The following is a 27,601-nucleotide window of genomic DNA, read 5'->3' as shown; positions in this document are numbered from 1 at the left end:
TTAATATTATACCTAACGAAACTAACTGGACGTCAAACGATGTGTACGCAGTTAAAAACAATTAATTTTTTATTCATTCCTAAATGCTGAATGAGAATGAGTATACAATTGAATATTGAAAATAAATTATAATAAAACAAAACAATTGATTAATAATAATAAATAATAACTTTTAGTAATTATAGTGAAATGTTTTGATTAATCTGCAAAATAATTACTATTAATGTATTACACGTTAAATGCTAAATATCAAGTATGATTGATTTCGAATACCTTTTTTTCTGTTTCCACGTGAAATACTTTACTATAATAGTATTACACTTTTACTTTGTTGTGTTCTAAACTCCTAACAAATATATGATGTATGTTTAAAAAAAATAATTATACCTACAAAAAAAAGAATACATTTAAATTGCATTAGTATACGTTTCAGTTCAGTAAAAAACATACATGGCTATCGCTCATTAGATTGTTTATCATCTCTATTTCTCCCACATATTTTGCTTTAATGATTGGTAAGTACTTTTTCACCGTATCTTTAGAACTGAATATTGTTGATTCAACAATTTCATTGTTTGGTACAAGATTTTTAGGTTCGAGTAGAGAGAGAAACATAATGGTTGTATAGTACCCTTATGTATGTTTATTATTATTATGTAAAAATAAAATCAAAATACTGTTTTGCTTTTTGAATATTGGGTAAGTAATATTTTTTTGGAGAGAAATTTAGAAAATAAGTAAATTATATTCACTTACATGCTTATCATAAAAAATTTAAAAAATGTTTTTTTTTGATTATCCAACATGATCGATCACTAAATTTAAATGTTATTCATGTATAAATTGAAACCAAATAACATACGATAAATGATATAGTATAAAAAAGTGTAGTTTTTGAAAAAAAAAAAACATTAATTAATAATTATTATATATATATGTCAAAGCAATTTCTAATTATATTATAGTAATTTTGACTTATTATTTTAAATATAATTTTTAAGTCGTGATTTGTAATTTAGTGTGTAACAGGTTGACGATATAAATTGATTAGAATTTAGTCTGAATAATATTATTGAATGATTAAAACAGTTTTGGTTTTTTTTCATTTTGTATTATAAATAATTCTCTACTTTAAAAAATACTTATATGTAGGTACATTTAGATTTTAGACTAATATAATGTAATAAACAAATCTCAAAAACATTTGTTTTAGAAAAATTAAAAAAAATTAAAAACATCTTAAATATATTATTGTTAACCAAACTCTATTTTTTGAATTTGATACTTTACCGTAGTTTTTAAATTTTAAATTATTTGATTTTAAATAGAGAGGCAGGTTTATGTCAATAAAAGTAGTGAAGCAAGTCGAGTGTCCAGTACCCAAATATTGTATCACATGGTGCATATCCACTCATTTTTTTGTTTTTTTTTTTTGTTTATATAACTGAAACGTATAATACCCAAACATTGTATTAGCCTAAATTGTAAATGTTTATGAATAATTATTCGAGTACTGATATTTATTTAGTAGGTACTTAACTACAATATATTTTTATACAAGTGATTTAGAAGTTTTAATATACTCGTAATATTTTTTATTTACCAATATTGTAATCGTAATGTTTAAATATTATTTCATAAATGATTTATAATTTATGTGATTTTTTTTAAGTGAGCTTAATAAGAATAATTATTAGTTGCATTGTGTATTTGTGTAAACTATAAACTAATATATACATCAGACTTTGAAAGTATTTGTTTATTTTCAAAAACCAATCCAAATAATTTGTATTAGTTAATGAGTAATCATTAACAACTAATAAGTATTTTTTAAACAATTTATTTGATTTAAACATTTATGAATCCTAATTTTTAAAACTTAATAATATTATTATATAATTGTAGTATATTATATATAATAAAAAAAAATTATTAAAACCAGTATATCTTAAAATTAAATGAAGTTGAAAAAATACGGTAAATATTTTATAAAAATAGAATATTTTGTATCATAATTTTAATTGAAAACTTCCGTTATCATAATACAACCTTTAATATAATATCATCCTTAAATGAAAATAAATGTAATGTATTAAGATCAATTGAAAATACCCTTATAATAAATTATTTAGTATACATTTATATTGGAATAGCTCACAATTATTGTACTGTGTTCAAGCTGTTAACCAAAAATTGTGTAACATAAGAATATGAGATATTATAATGTACATCAAACTTAATATTATATTGTTTAAATGTTTTTTTTTATTATGATATACAAGCTTTATAACAGCTTTTAATAATTTCAATAATTAATTTCCAATGTTGTGTTCTTGTAGTTATAACCAAAGTACGAGTATACATAAGTTATTTTGAACTTATTTTTTTCAAGTGGTGACATTTTATTTTGAAAACACATATTTCATTATTATAATAAATTACAACTTTTTATAAATGTATATTTATATATTTTTTATAATGACATAGGTAATTAACTTTTAATCTTAGATCATTTAGTTTTTACGGAAAAAATAGCGCCATTCGTAGACATAGAGGTTCACTATATTACAGAATAGAATTTGATTTAAATTTAATTCGATTTTCGATTATATAGACGTTTGAGTAGAAATGTGTATATATATTATATATATATATATATACATAAAAGACTATAAAACTTATTAACCTTTTAGATTCTGAGCGGAGTGATGAATGTATTGGTTTTATAGGCGTGACTAGACATTCATGGCTAGAGAATCCAATCAAAATTTTATAACCCTTTTCTCTATCACGAGCACACAAGAGAATTGTTGGTTCCGTTCCATGTCCCCAACATTAATAATTTTCTGATTTCTAGCATTGATATTGTTATACGCAAATTTAATTAATGTCGAAGGTAATGCATATATGTACCTAAATGTAAGGATATCATATATGTGTATTATACATTATTATTTATTACAGTGTTGTACATATCTATATTGTAGTATAATTTAATTTCGTGAATAGGTAACAATAAATGACCATCACTTTTGTTACTTTGAAATTTCAGTATATAAAATTAGATTATTGTTACAGACTTTCCTAGTTTTTAGTTTATAAATTTATTGCTGTTTTATATGATTTTATTTGGTTAGTGTAGTTATAATATTTGTGACCTAAAATTAATTAATTAATTTTACATATTTCATTATTGTTTATAATTATTTATATTTCTGTGGATTAGAAGTTGAAATTAATTTTTTACGCTTTATTTTCGCGTTTATTTTATAATTTCTTAACGACAAATACAATTAAATTACATACATTGTAATTACCTACCTATGTACAAAATACATTTTTTAATTATTTGAAAACAATTTAAACATAATTTCAAAAATGTAGAAACATTTAAATTACGATAAACACCATGTTATAGAGAAATAACTATTAAAAATAAAAACCACGAGATACATATAATAGTATATAGATGGCGGTTCATATAGCAGAGAGAATATAATTCGTTCTCAAACATGTCGACTATGTCGAGTATTCTTGTGGACCACTAAATTGTGCATCGTAGTATTATATCTGTCGTGTAATAATCGCATTTGCGACAACCTCGAACTGTGTGATAATTACCTTCGACTTATAACACGGTATTGAACGAAGATTAACGGTTCGGACTACAGTAGTTTTGTAATAATACAAAAGTGCATATTATGATGTCGTTGATAGTTATTTGTTAATTTACATCAACGCTAAAGTAACACGATGGCGTTCGATGATCAGCAATCTCTGTCGCATGCAAACGATGATGTGTACCTATAATATAATTTGTGCAATTATTAATATAATAGTACAAAACTACAAAAAGGTTTGTATACGGTGTGGACAAATTTTTAAATAATATGAATCATTACATGGATGGTCAAATTTATTTGTCATGCACATTATCTATAACTTATAAGCTATCATATAGACATACATTAAAAATGGAATAATTTCAAATAGGTAAAAACTATAGAATTAGTATTTAATGATATATCTAAATACTTTAAACTTCCATAATTTCATATTTTCATACATATTATATTTTGTTATTAGGTGTACAAAATAAATGTCATAGAGGTAAATAAAGATTATAAACTAATTTAAAAGTTAATTTATGTTGAATTATTTTTATCAGAGAACGTTTTTAAAAAAAATGGTCGTTACAAAAATGTAAATAAATTATACAAATATAGGTTACGTATAGATGTACAATATACAGCTGTTAATTTAGAAATCATTGTTTGGAAACAAAATATTGTGACATGATCAGGGGTACCAGAAAATATTCATCATTTTCTAAAAAAAAATTATATTTCATAAAATGTCTATAACATTACGTAATAATATTGAACACTTGATACTGAATTTTTTAAATTAGATGTTTATATATAATTTATTGTTTTTAGGTAGGTACTCGATGTTAACGAAAATAATTACTTTATAGTATAATTAAATACGACGGATGACATTATTATGTGTTTTATAGAGTATGACCAGCCACACTCAACCTATTTTTTGTTTGAGCCACATAAAATATTTTAAAATATTACGTGCACAACGAGTAATAATGAATGGGAAGGGGGAGATTCGAAAAAAATAAATTAAAATAAATTTATAAATTATAACATTTGATAATTTTTTATAAAACAATTAAATATTTATTTCAAATTAGTGTGTTTTTTTCATATTGAGACATTTTTTTTTTTTTTGAAATTTACATTTTTGCATAAATTCAAAGATATCAAATGTGTATGGGCCACATAAAAAAAATTGTCGGGCTGCAGGTTTTGTATGACTGGTTTAGATTATGACGTTGGTTTGTAATATAATATATTTAAATACATTGCTAAATAGGAAATGTATATCATTAATGGAAGAATGATAGCTATGTAGGTAGATAAATGTTTATTTTAAAAAAAAGTTTAATATTACTTTAATAATACCTACACAATTTTACGTTTAAAAACAATTTTTATAAATCTTTATTTAATACTTATCATATACCAGACATATTAAAATACGCCTACTTTTCCCACTGTTTGTTAACATTTATAATATTACTTAATTATCAACTTACAAGATCACTGAAAAAAAAAAATTAGAAATTTAATTTTACAATTGCGTACAATAATTGTCTAATTTACTTTAGGTTTTTAAAAAAGTAAAATAAACTAATAATAAACACTTTACTAGTCTTTTATGCAGTAAAAATTTTTCATAAATCGTATTTCTAAAATATTTATTTGTGAAAAAGTTATTAACAAAGACAAAAAACGAGACATTGATAGTTGTGTATTGTTCAAAGTATGTTCATGTATATAATATAAACGATAGAACAATAATTTGAAATATTAAATATTTATCTTTGCTCTATAGAATTCTCAATAATTGCTGTATAAGAAAGGTTAATGACTAATGATTGTTAATTAAACATTTTACAATGTGTTCTTATAATATTTTAAATTGCATTGCATGGGGCACCTACATGGTATTTAAATTATTTGTATATTAACCTAAATGTTGAATATGAGAAATTAAGAATAAGATAACACATAGGTATATTGTATAATATGGTACATACAATTATAATGAATAAATAAAATCAACAACTTTGTATTATCAACAGCGTTAATTTATTTTGGGTAAATGTATAAAACTCAAATGTTATTTATTATTTTAAAATATGCATTAGTTATATATATATATATATATATATATATATATATATATATTATTTATATATACCTATATAATATATGTATACATACATTTATAATATATTATGATAATAATATTAAACGTAAAATATAATAATATTAGCAAATCGCCAAAAAATCACAATAAGAACAAGGATAAAAGAGACAGACTAAAAATACTGATTAACATTGATTTTATATTTTATCAGATAAATATTACATTATTAATATAAACATGTAAACCAACATGGTTATTTGTTAATAATCTTTGTTTTTACTAACTTACAATCGTTTCCATTTCAGATATAAATAGAAAATTTTAAGTACATTGGCAAGTATTTTATATTTGGTTTAGGTATGTTAGAACATAAAAATCAATTATTAGCGCGCGATGAAGACGACAAATTTATTAAATTTCATAATAGCATAATTTATTTAATAAAAATGAATACTTATTAATGTTCCTGTAAAGTTTATTAGCTTATAAAGCTTATTTACACGTTACTAAGCTCATTATTTAAATAGAAAAAACACTGTGTAACGAGCGTACTAAAAAGGCACCTAATTGTTAAAATTTATTATTTATATTTTATAGTAGTAAAATAATATATTATGTTTATTTCAATAGTAGGTATGTTAAATGTTATATTGTTTTAAAAGGAAAATGGTTCAACCATTATTGGAAATAAGTAAAATTGGTATGTATAACCAATAAATGACGCCATTTTAAAATATATGTGAGAATCTGTTCAAAATAAACATTGAAAAGTAAGAAACCACAAAAGCATATAATTTCAATCTCGGAAATATGCATAAACTATGTAAAAGAAGCTCTTGTTATTATTATGTATTTTTTTTTTATTTAAGTGACGTCATTTTTTTTCGATCGTACTCATTTTAACATGTATACGATTAGATCAATTGATTGTATAATGTATTCGGCTAGTGTCGTTCGAAGTTATTGTCTTGATTAAAACAAAAAAGACGATGGTTAAGGTTATACAATAATTTGGTCCGAAACAAAAACGAAAAAAATAACCAAATTGTACCTATAACTCCTACAGTTCCATATTAATAGTATTTATATTGAATATTTACTCTATAATAATATATATCAGTTTAATTGAATCACTATAATAAGTATTATCATTTATAAGTATTATATTTATATTTGTTAGTATTATAATTTATAAGTTATTATTATTATTATTACTAGACGTATGGTAATATAAATTAAGAAAACTTAACAATATAAACAACAATGATCAATAGTTCGAGCAGATAACAATGTTATGCTAAAAAACTAATTACGTGTTAAACAAGATTATTCGACTAGATTAATACTAAACTATGTTATATTCTATATATGCACAACCGAAATAAAACAAAAAAATTACTAAGTGGGATTTTCTTACTTAAACGTAAAAAAATATCACCACGTTTACAGTTTATTTACTTATTATATATTATAGTACTACAAGTTTAGTTATTATATTACGTACCAAATGACAAATACGACATACGAGTACATTTCCGAAGTTAAGCATAATTTCATATTATTAATATAATCAACAATAACAATCGTGTTCAGTAAATAATATAATAATAAATATTAAAAAAAATTCGTGTAAAAACTCACTATATTATAACATAATAGTTTATTATTTTGAAACAAATTATTATTGTTATTTTTTTTTCTTTTGGAATTACGCCGAATAGAACAACGTGGTGGTATGTGTAGGGTTTTATTACGTTTGAAATTTTTTTTTTTTAACATTAAAAAGAAAAACGATATGTTTTTTAAGGTCGATAACAATATTTCTTCAATATTATTTGTTTTAAAAACATGGCCCATGAACCTTAATATTACCAGGGGTTGATAATGATAATAAAACAATATAAAATTTATTGTAGATAAGTCGGAAGAGGCTTCACGTAGCTGCTGCTTAATGTCATACGAGTTGGAATGTTGAATTTTATATTAAATAAGTACATGCAATATCTATTGATGTGTAATTTTTCCAATGTTAATAAAAATAGGTAAATAATTAAATAATATTACACATTCTTAAGTTTAACCACATATTATAGTGAATCTCTTTTTTAATTTATTTCAAACAGAGATCACCAAAATGTAGGACAGAGTTCCCACGGCTTGTATATGCGCATGTGTATAATATTTATTCAATTTCTGATCATGTTTAAATTTTCACAAAATAAGGAGTTATTTTTAGTGGGAAAAAAGAAAAATTGAGCTTTTTAAATTTAAATTTGGTTATACAATTGTATTTGATATAAACAACAACTAATATGAGTATCATTATGTGTCACTTAACGTATGTATACAATTTATATATTATATAATACTGTATTTGTAAAATAGGATGATATCTGATTATAGAATGTTTAATTTTATATCAATCATTTTCTATTAAAATAATGCAATTATATTTTCGTTGTAAATCAAATGAATAAAATATAGAGGAAGTAAATTTACAAAACGAGGATACTTATATTTTTTAAAGTAGTTGTTTATTTAAGTTTTAGCAGTTTCTCTAATGCGTTTTTTATGTTTGTTAGTTCTTTTATTTTTTAATGTTCCGGTGAAATTTGTTTTAGTGATATTTATAATAGTTTAAATGGCTCATGCATAATATTACTGATATAAAACGAACTAGAGAAAGAAAAAAAAAGAATTCACTACTACAGCATAAAAGCATATAGTGTATCGAACGTATGTTTAACAAATCGTATTTAATTTGACTGCGGTCACTATATAAATATAACGAGCACGGTTCGCAACGGTTTTTGGTGCAAGTTTAGTGGCCTACTACGCTGCTCCCGACGATCCAGTTAAATAAAATCGTACCGTCGACGTGTCCGCCGGAAGAAACATTGTTATCGATGAGTTTGTGGCGACTTTCGAACACCCCTCATTAATCTGATTGCGTTATTAACTACACTCGAATACTATTAGAGTCACTAGAAATTTGTAACAATTACATGCATACCACACGATTGGCGTACGGGTTTTGCATTGAAAAAGGCGAACGTGATTTTCTTTTTACAATATTTACAAGGGACGCGGTGAAGCCTCTAATAATAACAAGCCGGTAGGTTCACGTCTCCTTGTCGTTGAATCATTATCAATAACAGTATAATTTATGCGTATAAAATCAAAACGTCCAATAGGGCACGGAAGATCACAATAGTATTATAATAGTAGGTAGGTATATATTATTATATAATAATATTATGATTTATGATTAAGCGTTTTTTCGTTTTCCAAAAAAAAAAAAAATATTCCTTATAATATATTATGATTACACCACGAAACGCTGCCGAGTTTACATGGTATACACGATTGTATATAACAGACTTAAGTTTTTTTTTTCAAAAAATTCAATTATTTTTATCAATTTTAAATTAATTAAATATATTATAATTACATGATTAAATATTATATAATATGGCGTATAAATAATTAGTCGTCATTAAAAGTATATTATTTTAAATCGACTTATACACAGTAGTATTAGTAACGTCATAATATTATTCGGATATCGGTTGATGAATAGAATGGAATATAGCAGTGACAAAAAGGGAAATATTGAAAAACGTCATAAAATTGGGTTTTCTCCTCGGGAAAAAAACGAAAATGAGACATCGAATTTTTTCCGTCGATAATGGTAAAATGCGATAAAAGCAAATGTGATGATACCCATAGGTATCTTCAAATTTTGTGGAAACACATTATTCAAATGACGAAATGTACGCAGGAAAAATGTTGAAATAAAATGTAGCTTGGCACGATTCAGATAAAAAACACATGCACACGCACACACATACACATAATCATACATACACATACATACACACGCATTTATACACACATTCATTCATACACACATTCATTTGTACACGCACACACACACACACACGCGCGCGCGCACACTCACACTCATACTCACACAAATATACTACACACTTATTTACACACAAAAATATATTATACACTAGCACACAACACTCCGATTTTATTTTGTTCGTCGGTCATAAATTTAAATAAATGCCGTGTATATATTCATTTTTATATTTAATTTATATGTGTGCGTATAAAAAATTTGTGCGTCGTCCTTCTTCGTCCCTCGTTTATACAGCATCGACTTCGTGGCAGACTTCCATGTATTCCTGATGATGCATGATGTCCTTTATTAAGTCTTTCAGTATATTGTAACGTGGAAATATCGGGTACACTTTTGAGTTGACATATTCTACCTGTAGCAAAATAAATCAACCAAGTTAGACGCCAAGTAACAAAATTTCACAATTGCGGTAACTGAGAATGGCGTATGTGTGCATTCAGAGATGATAATCGATACAAACGGCTTCGGTAAATAATATTTATAGCCACTGAGATAACAGTTTTGTAAAATATGTAAAATTAATTAACAAGTGGAATTGAATGACATAACGTTTTTTAGATGTATTTTCAGAAATCAGAATAGCCTCAATAGGTTGATTAATTCCGTAAACTAATTTCATGCAATTAAAGGTATACTTAAGAATTTGATAGGAAAGTACATATTATATACATTTTCGAAAATTATAAATATGAACATTATTATGTAATATTTATACCTTCAGTTCTCTTATAAGATTTCTTAGACCAGTGTATTTCTTTAACAATCGGTAAAGGTCGTTTGTCATTTGTGTATTCTCTGCTTCAATTTGAGCTGTCGTCATGTCTGCAAATACGAATAATTAATAATCATAGTATCATACATTTCATTAATTTGAGTGATTAATTATTAAATTACTTTCAAGTGGTAGATAATATTTACTATTTATTATTAATAATAATAATTAGAGTACAGATTTAGTTTAATATGATGATATATTATTATGCAATTAACCTTATAGTTCTTATAGTTGCTATTAGAAAGTTTATTTGTAAATCAATTTACAAAATAAAATTCAAATTCAATAGTATATTTTAATATATTTTGAATTATAATTACTAAATTCTAAAAAGTATTTCATAACAGTAGTTAAAATTTAAAAATATAAAATTATTCATTGTTATAAATATTATTTATTTTGCAATCAGTTTGAGTAATTAATAAAGAAAACCGTGATCCAATAGTTAATTAAGTTATATTATTATTATAACTTGGGTTTTATTTTAAACCAATAAAATATAATATTTACATTTACGGTCAAATGAAAATAAAATAATCATCGTTTATTATTTTTACTTTGGAAAATATCTGTGTATAGCACCTTTTTAGTGAATTTCAGATAGAACATAGTGTAGATCTTATATTATAGTAAGGTCTATGTTAATATATTGCAGATTGTAGTTAATTATGTTATATAACTTTTTAAAGAGAAAAAAAATTTATTGTACTCTTTTAAACTATATCAACACCAATAGTATAAGTACAAAAAAAATATGTATATATATATTTTAGTAGTTTTTATTTAAAAAATTATTTTAATATTATTTTAAGCATTATATTATTTATTTTTAATACTCAAGCACAATATGTTTAAATAATGAAAGGTCATAGATTGGGGTCTACTATAGTGCAATTGTGTTAAAATACCTCAACATTATTATGTTTATAAGATATACACAATATAATTTATAGATGTTAAATTACGGTCAAAGGATTTATTTTCAGTTATCATAACACATAAAATATTATCGTCAATCATAGGTACATTTTTAATGTATCAATACTTAAACCATTTTAAGGATAGAATATTTTCATTTTTCAATAATAATAATTTAACTAAATAGAAGAATAATTTCTCTTTAAATACATTTTAAATAATATTAAGTTCTATTTAATATTATATTATAAAAAATAAAAATAGAAAATAGAGTAGGTTAAATGTAAATTACAATTATGATTGATTTATACATATACGTATAGAATATTTTTAAACTTGGTATCTCAAAGAATAAAATAGTTGGGATATATTCTTAATTATAGGCTTCAAAAGTCGTAATATTTTAGCTAAAAAATAATTAACTATTAAGTGATATTATGAAAAGTCAATTATTGAATATTTTCATTTCTGAGTCATGATTAAGCGAATCGTTACCTGATACTCACATGTTAAAGGCACATTATAATATTCTGTAACACATATGTATTATTATTTTAGCACCCCGATGGTCATATTATACTAAAAGGCCAACGCGGTTTTATATTAATCGAATGGAAAACAAAACAAAAAAAAAAAAATATACCTATTGAATTCGTTCACTATTGTTCGTCATTTTCAAATGGATTGTTTTATGAAACTCAATTACAACCCCGCATTCAATTATGTGACATTTCAAGTATTGTTACATTGTTTCGCGTGCATTATTAGTGTGATTTTTAACATGATAATAATTGTGTTTTGAAATATATATATCGGAGAGCAGTCAGCTGTGGTATTTCGTGTCGTTCGAATTTATTACACATAAATTATACGAAAATATAAATGTTTGAGTTTGAGCTCTATATTATGAGGGCTGTACACATTTTTTGATAGGCTTATACACTGGTAGTATTTTAGATTTCTATATTTTAGTGGATTTATTATAAAATGCCATGGGACTAACAGAAAACGCAGTAGATAACAATGAGTAAAATGGCATGGTTTCATAGGAGCTGAAAACTTTTATTTTTCGTTTTGACGGTTGTAAGTAATACATAAAAAATCCAAAGGAAAAATGACCTATGTACGAGTATATTTATTTAGCTTTTAAATAATATAAAAAAGCAATATATTTAGCATTTAAGAATCAAAACTGATCATCTATAGTTATTTATTATTAATGTTAACTATATTAATTGATTTAGTACATTGAAAATTAATTAATTTGAACGAAAAGAAAATATAAATGGAACAATCTATTAAAGTATGCTAATACGCTGGTATTTTATCAACACTACTATAGTTATGGAATCACCTATGTATCTGAAACTAGAACGTTTCCTATTTATGATACTATCGTTTTTAGTAAAATTATTTTAGTCCGGTTTTAAAAAGAACAAATTTATGTATGCAATCTGTTCGATAAAAAAATTTAAGTTTCATATAAAAGGACACGAATAAAACAGGCAGGAATGGAAATTGTAGAGTCTGTCCTACAGTAAAGGGACTTAACCAGGAATTAGTTTAAACCTGAATTACAAAAAAATAATACATTTATCTTGTGGTTAGGTTGATTTTAGTCTATTTTTAATTTGTTTAAACTATAAATGACCCTTCCACTAGGGCTTTACTACCTCTAAAATAAATGCATGTAACGAATAAAGATATTCTAAAAGTGGCATCAATGGTACAGATGTGCATTTGGAGAGATGAGGTTTTAACTTTTAGGTTAATTATCAAAATATAATTCTCTTAGCTAAAAAAATATTCTATTTCTATAGCACTAATCTTTAGAGGCAGAGACTCCTAATTTTTATGAATAAATAAGGTAATATCATACTTCTTAAGCATTATATTTTTTTTTAAATACGTGCCGCTGCTGTACGTGACATACCTAGGTCGTTATTCTTTAGTTAGTAAAGTTCAAAATATAAAAATTGAAAGATATTATACAAATAATTAATAATATCTTTGAATAATTTTGTGAAAAAAAAGGAAATGATAAGTTTTTAAAAATTAAAAGTAAAAAGTTTTATTGTTTTCTTAACGCATAAACAATTTTACAACTAAATCTTATAATATTCAAATTGGTTTTTGACAATCGGGGAAGTACAAATATTTTTAATTAGCCAAAACGTTGCGGCTGAAATATAAATGAATCACAAGCATTACATAAGATTACGACATTTAGGGAGATTGGAAATATAGAACTTGCTATATGGAAACAGATCGATTTCGGGAGGTCCAGATATTACGTACATCATTGTGATTGTGGGGCACTCAGTAGTCAGTACACACAGACACACACAGAACCACAATTGTTCAGACGTCACGTTTTAAATTTAATATTAGACATGTTTGGTGGCAATTTATTAGAAGTAAGTATGTAAGATTATTGTATTACCTATTAAACTTACAATAATTACGCAGCAAAATTTGTAATTTTTCAAAAAAACAATATAATTTAATTGTTGATTATAGATATTGTTAGTTATTTAACTTATTGCCATCTCATAAATCATAGTAGTACAAAGATTGTTTTAGAAAATAAAACAGGATTTTTCCTATAAAAATATATATTTTATAGTTTGTACATTGTACCTATACAATTTTATTTAACAAAACAATTACATTTGTTATCCTGGTATTTGTTTTAGTTTTAATTAAAGCAAATACACGTCAAGTACCGTTACTTATTCTATATACGAGGATAACTTCCTATTAATACTATTATTATTCAAAGTGGCAGTAGCAAATGGCGAATTCAGTAGTGGATTACAAATTACAAAAAGTAATAATTCGTAACCCACGATATTAAAACCTTATCTAACTGCTCAGCAGTTTATTTTCATTTGTTTTCAAAGGCGATGAACGTTACCGTTATAATATAATAATCGTACGAGTGTTACCGAAGAAAACATCAATAATTGGCAATGTATAATATAATGCACGTAACGTCATAATATATAACGTACGATCGGCAAGGATATCGACCCTAATCACTAGACAAACGAATACGCTGTACGCCTGTACCTATAAAAGAAAAAAAAAGAAATTTTCACAAACGAACAAAATGTAATAATCTAAAAAACGAAACTTTAACATTTCAATTTTCGATTTGCAGGACATTATATACGATTATAGCAGTCTGTATTGACTGTATACACGAGTTTGTAGAATTTTCTTTGAATAATAATTTAGGAAAAACGTTCTATCCATAAATCGAAACAACATTAATTTAAAATCGCAAACACTAATATTAAAAAAAAAAAAAAAACATTTTAACACTAACCCGAGTGCATAATATAATAGTATTATACTCCGGGGCACTGCAATATCAGAGGAAACGAGGAAGCAGACAAAGCAGCCCAAAATGCTATAAGTAACCCCAACTCCTTAACACTTTCAATTATGTCTCCAGTTGATATAACCAGGAACGTTGACAAATATTGCATACAATTATGGGACTCAGATTGGCGTCAGTTTGAGCCTTGGCCAAAACTGAACTATTCAAATCGAAAAGAAGAAGTAATCATGAACCGACTTAGAATTGGCCACACGAGAGTTACTATAATGGAAAATATCGAACCTCCTACATGTCGCTCTTGCAATTCTTTCATTACAGTCAAACACATCGTCGTCCACTGCCAAATGTTCGCGGAGGCCGGAAAAGAATACGAAATACCAGATAATCTATACGAAACTATAGGACCCTATGCTGACACAGAAAAAATAATCACATTTAAAAAAAAAATTTGAAAGGTACAACTTAATTTAACTTAATTTACATTATTTTTAAACGTCATTGTAAAAAACCCTTATGTACAATGTACATAACTATAATATAATCTAATTGTAAGCTGATAACCGTGATGTTGACGCTGTAACAATAAAAAAAAAAAAAAAAATAGTATTATCTATCGGATCCAATGAACTACACTGTACCTACGTAATATGTTATTATTATGCCGTACACGGATATAGTTACGGTGCGTGCAGCCGCCGTCTCAACGCATTGTCGTGTTAATACACAACATTATTATATATATTATTATAATTTCTGTTCGGCAAACAGAAGGGCCGGAGAAACTTTCGAACCGCGAGAGGGATATTCGACGGTGAAAATTGACCGTAACGAGAGCCGCTCGGTCGCTGTACACGGCATAATATACGGGTATTATCGACCGCGTTCGGGCGCGTTTACGAATATATATACACGCGTATACGTATATACTTAAGCTCCGCCGATGTATAATATTGTTATATTATTATTAGTTTCGTTGTTTCGCTGCAGTTACCGGCGGCCGAATCTTCTAGTTGAACAACCTCTAAGCGAGATTTTCGGCAGGATTATTAGAGATAGCTCCGCGCAGTCCGCTGCTATTGCGCTTGTCCACCGCCACCGCCGCCGCCACCGTTGCCGAACACCGCCGCTATTGTGTTCTCTGTCTCTGTACCTACGTGTTAGCCTTTATGCAGTATGATATATAGCTGTGTGCTATGTGTGAATATAACAATATACATAATATCGTTACACGATACAGGGCGATTCTTTTATCATCAAGCACAGCCATTTTCTTGGTAAATTTATGTGTTTTGGGAAACGTTATTTTTCTACAAAACTCCAAGTCGTTACACTACTATTTGCTGTCGCCTTTATTCTTCGACAACTGTACTGTGTTTTGAGTGACAACCAATATTTTTAAATTCGTAGGTAGAAGCAAAATATTTTCGTTTATAATCATTATTATCGGATATATTGTGTGTACACGCAGTATGTTATAATATAAAGTTTTAATTTCGAGTAAGCGAACGAGTGGAGTGCAAATGTTATTGGTGCATATCTTCGCTCATCTCAACTTAAACGCTTAGCTAAACACTTGTGCGTTTTATTATTACTAACTAATTGCAAGCTTAAAATTCGATTCTTTTTTATTTAAATCTTCAAAATGTAGCTTCTTAATTTAAAATTAAAAAGGTATGTTATTGATATTAAAAAGTAAAATCGCCGAAAAGTCGATAAAAAATGTATGAAAGTTTTTATATATTTTTAATTATATTTAATTATATTATATCATTTTAAAAAATAAATAAAATATTTTTTAATGACTAAATTATTTAGAACATATACTTTTATAAAAAATACACAATTTTACCAAAAAAATTACTGTCTCTTTACAACATAATCACGTTATAAATATATATAAATTATTAAATTATAACATGATAATTACACGATGATATAACTTACGTAAAACCTATCCACGTCATACATATAACGACCCTACTGCAACAATAATAATAATTACTAATCGTATATAATAATATGTATCGTATTATGTTGTTCAATATATTATTCTATACAATATTTTCCCATTCATGTACTAAATAATGTAAATATTATAAATATAATATATTGTTGAACGTCGATGAAAATTGGTAAACGTCAAATGTCTGTGGACGTCATTGGATCAAAAATGTCTTGTCATTATGATAAACTAGCTAGAGGGTTAGTTATCTATCCGAATGAATTACAAACAATATAATTAAATAATATAATTTTATGCCGTGAATCGCTTCATATAAGATTATAATATGAGTAGACATTGTTTTAGATATATAGCTACTCGTTATAATATTTTGAACATTGGTAAACACGAACACTATAATTATTACTATTTATGTACGTATCACGCGATAATGTGATAATAAATGCTAAGTTTTAATTTCAAATAAAAAATTGTAATTTTCATTACTATTATTAAATATTCATAGTAAATTATTTTGGTCATATACAACGGAATTTAAGTATGTTCAATAATCGATATGCTCGATTAATTAATTTAATGATATAGGTACTTTAAATGTAAATATAAATAATAACAAGAACTAATAATATTCATAGTATAAGAGTATGATTGGAAACTTTTGGTTGCAAACTTTAAAATAAGATTTCTATTACATGACTTTAACACACAGTCATATTTTATATAATTGTCATTATTGAATTGAGTATAAAATTGACTAGAGAATGAATAGAAGTTAGAAGTTTAAAACTCGGGGATTTTATTACTAAAGTATTACTATAGTTAGGTACAAATGAATCATACATTAGTATATATACAACCACCTAGACTTAAATAACGGATTTACAAAGTTTAATGAATGTTTAGTGGATTTTCTAGTTATACCAACTTTATAAACAATAATGCGAAGGTTTTTACTTTCAACTTAATTTTTAATTTTAACTAGGAACTAAAAATAAATAATAAAATAAAATTTGTGTGTTATCAAAAACTAAAAAATAAAAAATTCTACCCTCGAATACCAATATAGAAACTACTTATACGTCTTAATGTACGGTCAATATGACATGAAAGTATTATTCATTATATTTTGCCGTTATAATAAATTATAGACTTTAGTACCTATACACAGAGGTACATAACATAAAAAATTGATTGAAAATAACTTTTCAACATAGTTTACAACATACCAAAAAACATGGCATCACTAAAAAACTCCTTAGTCCTCACGGAGATAAACTAGATACATCACTCAAAGATAAGAAATCACACTATCAATTGATAAATTCAATATCAAAAAAATTCTTTATCAATATCTGATGAAGAAAAAGCTGGCGTTTTTGGAAATTTAATAACATTGCATATATAATTTAGTTGACAATAATCCAAATCTTGAATTACTCTAACAAATTATGCCAATGCCGCAGTAATCCTAGTATCAAAAAATTATATATTTGTTATAAACCAACAAATATCGAAATAGAACAAATGAACGCGGCCGTTTGGTCGACAAAATTATATAAATTCAAATCTTTTACTTTCATATATACCTATGACAATAATATAACAATATATTTATATTAGAATAATTATATAATATTATAGTTTATAAACATACATTTTATTCAAGTATGCGAAAATTTAAGACATTATTATGAAATATAATAATTCAAAAGGTATTTAAATCTTAATGATAATAATTTGGCAATTGAATGGTTATCGGAAATACTTACCAGATGAATACAACCCTTACTAGATTAGTTTGAAGACAATTACTTTTTACAAATTAATGGAAATTAAAGAGATTGTCAATTACCATTATTTCTACCTAATAATATATAGAGCATATATAGAGTTTTGAATAGAAAAAAACAGAACCAACAATCACACCGAAGCTGCTAATAGAAAACTTAACTCGGAGATGGGCGTTGATCATTCATGTTTGTGGTCTTTCATAACGTGTCTTCAAAAAGTACAAGCAGGTGGAGGCTTTTATTATAGTCAATTAAAAGCAGGAAATAGTCCCCTTAAAAACTAACGATGTTGTTAAGATAATTTTAAAAATAGTTGATAATTATGAACAAAGTAGAATTTTGTCAATTTTGAGAGGGGTAACCTTGAAATATTTCTGTAGAGTAGCTATTGAATCTTAAATTAATATATTTTGTAGCAAAGTTTTGAATTTATGTGTATTTGAATAAAATATATGCTTATAAACTATAATGTTACAATGCGCCCAAACTGCCGCGTAAATTTGTTCCTGTTCGAACAAGTATAACACCACCTCGACTAGATCTCTTCCAGAATTAAATTTAACTAAAGAAATTAAGTAAACTAAACGGACCCAAATCAACTCAAATCAATTTCACTCTAAATCGGAAAGAATGTCTTCCACTTATTTTAAACAAGGAGTACTTGCCAAAATCGAACTCAATAAATTGCTTTGAAATAACTATTGAAAAAAGACTCATCCAGAAAGATTATACCAAACAATAAAACCCACATTTTCTGCCCTATCCAAATTTAGCTACAAAAACAAAATGCTCACCTACAAAGCTATTTTAGCTCCCATTTAGTCATATAGCATTTAAATCTCGAGCCAACCAAAATCGTCCAACATAAGCACATTGGAAGTATATCAAGTGATGAGTTTACGACTAATTATTATAATAAATATATCGTATCATATACATATATATAATATATAATTTTCCATGGATGGAAAAAAATCTATTGTCGCTTCACATAAATAAATTAGTAGACTTACCAATAGTTGCTATTCGCCGACAACTTCCTATTGGGTATATCTTTATAAAACCTTGTACAACTATGAAATAGTACTCGTGCTTTTACATTAAAATAAAATAAAATATTGTGTAATGAGATGCTTATATAATAACTAGTTGAAATTGTAGACCGATTAAAATCATATTTTTTTTCAAATATTTATATTAATAGATTTTAATCAAAAATGATTATAAAATATACAGAATATATATAAAAAAAGAGGTTGGTTGTTCTATTTTACAAAATTCGTTTTTTAAATATAAGTCACATGTATACGTGGTAATATGATATTGTGTTCAATTCAACACTATTATATTACGGTATAATGTGTTGGAAAAGCACATAATATGCAGTACATAAACGAAATATATTATAAAAGCAAATAAATACTTTGTATATTAACTATACATTAAACAAATTCTAATAAAATCCATTATACAAAGGCTCATAATTGATGTTACAGAAATAGTAGATTGGAAAACAAGAAAGTACATACAATTGACTACACAACACTAATTAGTTTAAACTCTTGATTACACTGCAAAAACTATATTTATTAATTTGAAAAACCATTTTAAAGTTTATTAAATAAATACGTGAAATATATTATGAATATAAGATATTATTGAGTATATTTTTAAAGATATAATAGAAGTATCACAAATATTTATGTCGCAAATGTTTTTTCAATATTATGATAAACCATAGTTGTTATAATATTATAATATTATTATTCGAAATATTCATTTATCGTTTATATAGGTATCTAAATTACATTCTATACTTCGTATAACCATTCATGAAATATATTTTAAGCTTACTGATTTAATCTGGTATTTGATATTTTTCCTTTTTTATTACATTTCTAAAATATCTTTGAAAAGGAAGTTTTGAAAATTGTATCATATCATTATTTTAAAAGTAGGCGACATTTTCTACACGTACATAATATATTCTTATTTGAGCTTTTAGTATTCCTATCATTTATTACACAAAAACGTCATCTGCACATATTTTTAGAAATGTAATTCTGTTATTTTACTGTTGTAAATGATCAAACACATAAAGAAGTAATAACAATATAAATCAAAGTTAAAAACTAAAAGTCAATATTTCTTAAAAAATAATAATAATAAAAAAAGGTATATATTTTACTTTATTAAAAAACATATAATGTGTCTATCTCGATATTAATTTTTATTTCCATATTATATAATGTGAAAATTTCTATAGAATAAATGAAAAGATTAATTTTAATAATCAAATAACTTGAAAAACTTTTTTTTTTTAAATAGGTAACATTTTTATTTATCAACATTAAAAAAAAAAATCCTTTTGTATTAATTATTAAGTAAACTTATATGTATTATACATATCTATAATAGATCAAACATAATATAGTAATATAAATAATATAATATTATAGTAAAGTAAACTGAGCAATAACTTATTATCAAATGTTGTTGTCATAATTTACGCGGTTAACAACAATTCGGGTTATTTGCATTTTTAATTATGTATTATAATTATTCTTACTACTTATATCGATTTTTTCATTGATAAGGTAGTAAGTGTAATCAATTTTTTTTTTAGTTCAACGACCATAAATGAGCTGTGATTATTAAATTTGTATCAGGTGCTATGTAAAATTTTACGGAGAACTTAAAAATAAAGAAATGCGGGTCACACTTCTTCATTATTTGGGGAAACTGTGAATCAGTATAATGAAACTATGTTATAAGATGGATGTATATTGAAATATTTTGAAAAAATGTGATAATAAACAAGTTTTAATAATTTATTTAATACAAAAATGAAAAAAAAATTGAATCACTAGTTTAAGATGAGATGTGTTTTTAAAAATATAAGTTTTTACATAAAAGTGATATCAGACCCGTTTACGTGAGACTTGATAGCGCAGTATTAACAGCGTGACAAACATAAAAAAATGTTGACAGCTGCAATTATATCATATAATGCATTGATTTAAATGTCTTCCGCTGTATAATTATAAATGTTATCTATCTGTTTTGTTTATTAGCTTTTTAATATAACTATACATATTATAGAATTGGTATAAACATATAGTATTAGATATTACAATATTTTCATAATACTCTAATGTTTTTATTTTATTAGGAAGTATTTTACTTTTTACGATGCAATTAATAATTATAAACTATAATAAAAGTTTTAGATACGCTTACCACAAAGTCTATCAATACGTTCTCGTTTCTTTTCATCCTCTTCGGCTAACTTAGCCGTAGACTTGACCCCTTCACCAGACTTTTGCGATTTTTCCACAATCCCACACGCCCTAAGCACGAACGACGGTACCGTCTCTTGTTTCTCTTGTTTAGGTATCTCGACCAGTGTCCAATATTGTGTTTCCAACCGGATAACTTCCTTTAAAACGAAAAAAACCAGTATATATAAAAACGGACGACGTAGGTATATTAATAAACGAGTTTATTGAATTTGACCATATAGTAATAATAATGTGTGTGACATTTAAGTTGAGAAAAAGTGTTAGGGTTTATTGGTATAATATTGTAACGGCGAGAAGAATGGCCTGTGATAAATGATATAACTTTTGACAAAAGACAATAGAGTTTTGAAAAGTAGCCGAAACTTTCCGTTTAAAAGTAGTCAGTCACAGTAGTGTTTAGGTCATTTCTTGTCCATTATTTTATCACGAAAACATTTTATACTTATGCGATTGTGCACGGCTGGGATGAAAGAGTAACGATAATAATATGATAGCGTTTATAAAATGAGGAAATTAAAAAATACATAATATGCGTGTATGTATTCAGGTATTATTAAAGTATTTTATGGTGCTTTGAATGAAATCAATTACAAAATAATTTATTTCGTGTCAAAATCCGTACAACACTCTGAATTAATAAATATAATGAATAAAAATTCATGTTATTTTTAGTCAACGTTATTCGTATGGGTCTGTTAATAGAATATGCCATTTATGGCTTTTGTACCAGTAACTCATGCTACATGACATGATTAGTTAGCCAAATATAAAATGCAATTTATACTATATTTCAATAAATTAAAAAAATAATAAAACCCGTAGTCAATATTATGGTAGTTATATCATAATGCCTATAATATTAAGTTGAAATTTAATTTATAATATATTATCTGTGTACACCAATTTTGATTAATAGCTATCAATCATTAGGCTCTACTTGTTAAGGTATTATAATAGACATTTTAACGAAAATCTAAAATCTAAATGTTTATTATTCTTTTCTATGAAAAAAATGATTTACTGAGTTTTGCTATTTGAAATGTTAAAATGTGATAAATTATTTTCTTCTGTACAGTCATTCATAATACATTTTTATTTTGTCATAGAAGTATGTGAAACAACAGTTACCTATATATACTAAACACTGATATTTTTTTTTGTGTTATATTATAATTATCTTAAATAATATCGTATAACAGAGTGTAGGATGTACCTTTTATTTCTTAATAATAATATCTTACCTTAATCATGGCCTTCAGAAGATTATACCTTTGGAAGACATTTCGCGTTGACTTACTCTCTGTGTACTTAGTCATTAGTGTAATGAGTGACTTTTTAGCCGTATCATAGGATTCTTCCAAACGAATCCGTACTGCTCTCAATCTTTCATTTGTTTCTATGACTTCTTCTTTAGTCTGACCGCCTTAAAAAATATAATTTATTAATAATTGCTTATTCAATTGTCAGATTGATTAGTTTCCCTTACGCTATATATTTTAGACGTTATTTTTTTTTTTAGAAAAAGTGCTATAAAAAATCCTGATATTTTAAATATAATCTCAAAATATCCCAGTAGTTGTTTATTAATTAAAACTTCTCCAAATCAAGGTCTTTGTGTGTTTTATTAATATTTTGAAATTTTGAAATCTTATTACAATGTTAAACATTCAAAAAATCTAAAATATTGTAAGACATGAAAAAAAGTACCGATAAAATATGTATTCAATAAAAAAAATATTGACTATATAGTATCACTTCTCCCTCAAGAAAAATGATTGGTTGGAAAAAATTCTTTAAAGATATCATTTTTTATACCCTAACTTCAATAAAAAATTTACAAAATACGAGTTAGAAAATTGTATTAATTTGTATTTAATTTTATTATTAATTCTAGTAGATGATTTTATGATAAAAGTACCTAGGTACCTATATAATTCTAAAGGTATGATTAAAATAATTTTTTCGAAGGTATCTAATTTTTACTATTTATTGTTTAAAAATATCTTAAACCGCTTTACAATTCTAAAACCGAGTTTATATTTCTTTCCATTTAATACCTACTCAATGGTTATCAGAATAACTTCCAAATTATTCCACGCAAAATGATACTGTTTTTGCGCACTAAATAGCGTGGAATCAATAATAGATAACATAATGCTATTCAGATCATTTGAAATGAAAGATGGCAGTTGATGTTTTATATGTAATCCCGTATAGGAGGATTTAATCTAAAATTACTTATAATCATGACTTATGATATGTATAGTATAGCGTGTAAAAGGCTTAATTGGACTGTAGCTTTTAATCTGGGTTTACAAAGTATAATGTATATAATATTATATAGTATATACTATATAGATGTATGTTAAAATTTATGTACACTTATCAACATTATCCAGGAGCAATTATTTGCCTTAACTTTTATTTACGGTAACAATAAGAATTTACGCTGATTATAATTTATTAATTTATAATATGCCTCGAGCCTGTGAATATTTTTGTAATAATTATAAAACCTAATTTGTTAAATTATTGTTTATATACACGAGGTAACTAGAAGTTTTTTTTATACGTTTTAAGTACTATTTAAACATTGATATTACTATATTAAATTGAAATATGTGCAGTTATATGGAAGAAAAATATAATTTTTATTTAAGATAAAATGTCGGTTTATGTTTTTGATGAGTAATTTTGGAATATTAATTTGATTGACTTAATTTTATTAACATTATAATTTAATACTGTAATAAAAGTTATTTATATATTTAATTTTTATTAACTGTTAGGACTCAAATATTGTAAATAAAAATAATAAGACTATACCATTCACAATGCGTCCATGACATAAAACTTATAAAACACGTTAAAATATTAGTATTATAAAATTAAAATTTTTAAAAGTACCGAATCGGTACCGAATCGGGTGTGATGATTCAGGATTAATACGATAAATAGCAACTCATATAATTATATAATATTTTAAAACTAATAATATAAGTTCATAAGCATATAATATTGAATTTAGGTACCCTAAAATTATTTTTTTCGTACAGTAATAACATATTTTTTATTTTAGTTTTTTATGATAAACTCGTTAACAAGCTTATTTTTTGTACATAGGTTAGATTCTTTCTATCAACCCTCATACCACCATACGTTACTAATATTATATATTGGAGTAATAATAGGTCAGTGAAACAAAAATCAGAATTGGTTCAACGTAAAAGTTTTACCGCAATACTGAAACGCAATCAACATTTTCATTTTCTTCTGATTATGACGTTTTATTTTTTAAAGTGTACCAATGATCGCCGCGTATACTTAAAATATAACACAAACTTATGAAATCTGGTCGATGAATATCATATTTTTTAAATTATATTATTCTTGTTTTATTTGTTAAACAGTGTTTTTTTATAGTAGTGTGGTACATTTGTTTATGCATGTAAAATTAAACCGTTTTGGTTTTTTAACGACGTACGTTTTACCAGCTTTCCCCTTTGTCAAATGTTTATTTTTAATAATTAACATGAATTGGCGAGACTATTTTTTGAATTTGCACGGTAATGATTACGGAGAAAGAATGAAAAAAATTGTTTGATGGGGGATTAATTTCAACGGCACTCACTCTTCCCAGTTTGAAAAAAAAAATGTTTCTGAATTAATGTATGCACGAACTACGCACATTATCGGAAAATTTTTGACAAACCCATTTCATTTCATAGCAATTGCATTTGATTCAAAAAAAGCGTTTTTCTGTACCATCACCCATTTAAAATGCTAATTTTGATGAAAACACGGGATAGACAACGATTTTTTTATCATGGTTATCTTATTAGGAAGTGGTAAACTAATTGATAAGTTATACAGAGTAGTATTAATTAAATCTAAATCATTAATTGAGTTCCCTACAGACATGAAAATGTTTATAGGATTATAAAGCATATATTATATATTAGTATCACATAATTTTATAATTTAAAATTTATTATTAATTATCAGATAATACTTTTATCATAAATTAAGTACTTAAATACAAACACAGTAGATTATCGTTATGTCAAATCTTAAGGGGAATATGATAAAGTTCGAGATATCAAAAATATCGAGTTTTATTAAAACTCTTAAAAAAAATGTTAAATAATTTGAATGTTTAAAATGCATAATTTGAATACTTAAAGTACTAATATTACACAAATATCAATAAATTACAATAATGAATAAATTAATTTTTATTTTAAAAATCTGTCATTATAGTCTGTTTAATATTAGGTACTTTTGTTTTTGTTAAAATGTAAAAATTAATTATAAGGATATTTAATTTACGCTTATTTTCCATTTCACTATATTGTTTACGAATGACTACAAATATTGACTTATACCAACGTGTGAAATCACAATCACTATGCTGAATATATTAATTAAGTTTTTGTTCTTACTATAATAAAAATGTATTTCGAGTTATTGAGAGCAAATGCTATTAACTGTAATAGCAGTTTTAATGTTTTAAAAAATTCGAGATAGCGACGTTCGACATAATAAGAATCTGCTGTAATAATAGGCTAACGCTAGAAACCAACGTAAGTTACTTAAAATAATATGTTGTTGATTTTTTTATCTTATTCGTATTACTTATTAGAGTAAATAATATTAAATTAATATCCCATTTGATGTAATATTTTGAAATTATTATTTTTTCTCTTTCCATCATCATCATCGTTACCGCTGTCATAAATTATTTCGGATATAACCCTAAATATAATTCATAGTGTCACTTACTAGTGAATAGTACTCGTGTTTGGACAATGCTCATCTGGTATATGTTAAACAGATTAACGCAGCAATAGTTCCGAAGATAATATTGTATAAATCATATTGATTTCCACAGAGGGACCCACTACGGATTCATCGCCTGACTATTTCAACGCAATTCAATGGAGTTTTTCTATCAGTTCGACGGACAAGGGCAAAAGAGAGAAGAAAGGGAAACATTTTGATCGACATTCGGCCCGAGTCAATAAAGCGCTACTGGAACTGAAGCCAAAGAGTTTAACGGGGACGCGACACGGAACCTATCATCGTGACGTACTTGCATTACGGTTGACGGGTGTCGGAACGCATACGTCAACGGCGGCGGTGGCGGCGTTCGCGTCGAATAATTTGAAATTCTGTGGAAAACAATTCCGGAGCCGTCGTGCGAGAAAATGAAATACATTCGTAAAATAAATATCCGAGGAGAATAAAAAAATAAACCGGAATGCTCGACTCGGTGGAATGAGAAATATACATTTTTAAGATCGTTTTCCCTCTAAACGACACGTATTATACCATGTGACACGTACATAATATAATATAATACGTTGTTGCACAATGTAAAATATTTTATGCATATATGCACACGGTCCAGTGTCTAATGTAATATACGATAACGAGTCTTTGGGGGTAGCGAATGGCGTTGAAATAATTATTGTTACGATCGAGTTAATTTTATAATTTAGTTCTATGTAATCGTGAATCGTGATTAAACAATATTAGAGCTGACAAAGATTTACGGAAAATGTGACTTTTGAACACAAGGAATGCAATATATTATACAAGCTGTATGACTCTGACCTGGAAAAAATAAAACCAGTAATAAAGCTGCTAACAATTAAAAATATAAAGCAATGTTAGCTGTTGGCATAACAGAATTCTGTTTTTTCTACAGTTTACAGGCTTACAGCAAGATTTTCAACATCAAGTTTAAGAATAAATCCTATACACTTAAACCTACAAATAAATGAGAAATACATTTAACCCTCAGCACATGAAACAAATTTAGTGAGTATTAAATTTTATTGGACTTTACT

The 27,601-nt window shown here is 25.7% G+C and overlaps 1 protein-coding gene across 3 annotated transcripts in view; it reads right to left on the bottom strand.

Moving 5' to 3' along the window:
• Positions 1-5,906: 5,906 nt before the first annotated feature.
• The window catches only part of LOC132924017 (uncharacterized), a 153,643-nt gene continuing 131,948 nt past the window's right edge, over positions 5,907-27,601 (bottom strand). For all 3 annotated transcript variants that reach the window (XM_060988084.1, XM_060988091.1, XM_060988077.1), the window contains exons 4-7: positions 22,991-23,172; positions 21,688-21,886; positions 10,371-10,477; positions 5,907-10,007 (exon numbers count right to left, since the gene is read on the bottom strand). In XM_060988084.1, coding sequence (XP_060844067.1) covers positions 9,882-10,007; positions 10,371-10,477; positions 21,688-21,886; positions 22,991-23,172 — 614 coding nt within the window. In that variant the 3' untranslated portion in view covers positions 5,907-9,881. The remainder of the gene's footprint in view (positions 10,008-10,370; positions 10,478-21,687; positions 21,887-22,990; positions 23,173-27,601) is intronic.

This window comes from Rhopalosiphum padi, chromosome 1, assembly GCF_020882245.1.
Source record: "Rhopalosiphum padi isolate XX-2018 chromosome 1, ASM2088224v1, whole genome shotgun sequence".
NCBI classification, from domain to species: domain Eukaryota; kingdom Metazoa; phylum Arthropoda; class Insecta; order Hemiptera; family Aphididae; genus Rhopalosiphum; species Rhopalosiphum padi.
The sequence above is the reverse complement of the archived record's forward strand: the minus strand, read 5'-3'. Positions and strand labels throughout refer to the sequence as shown.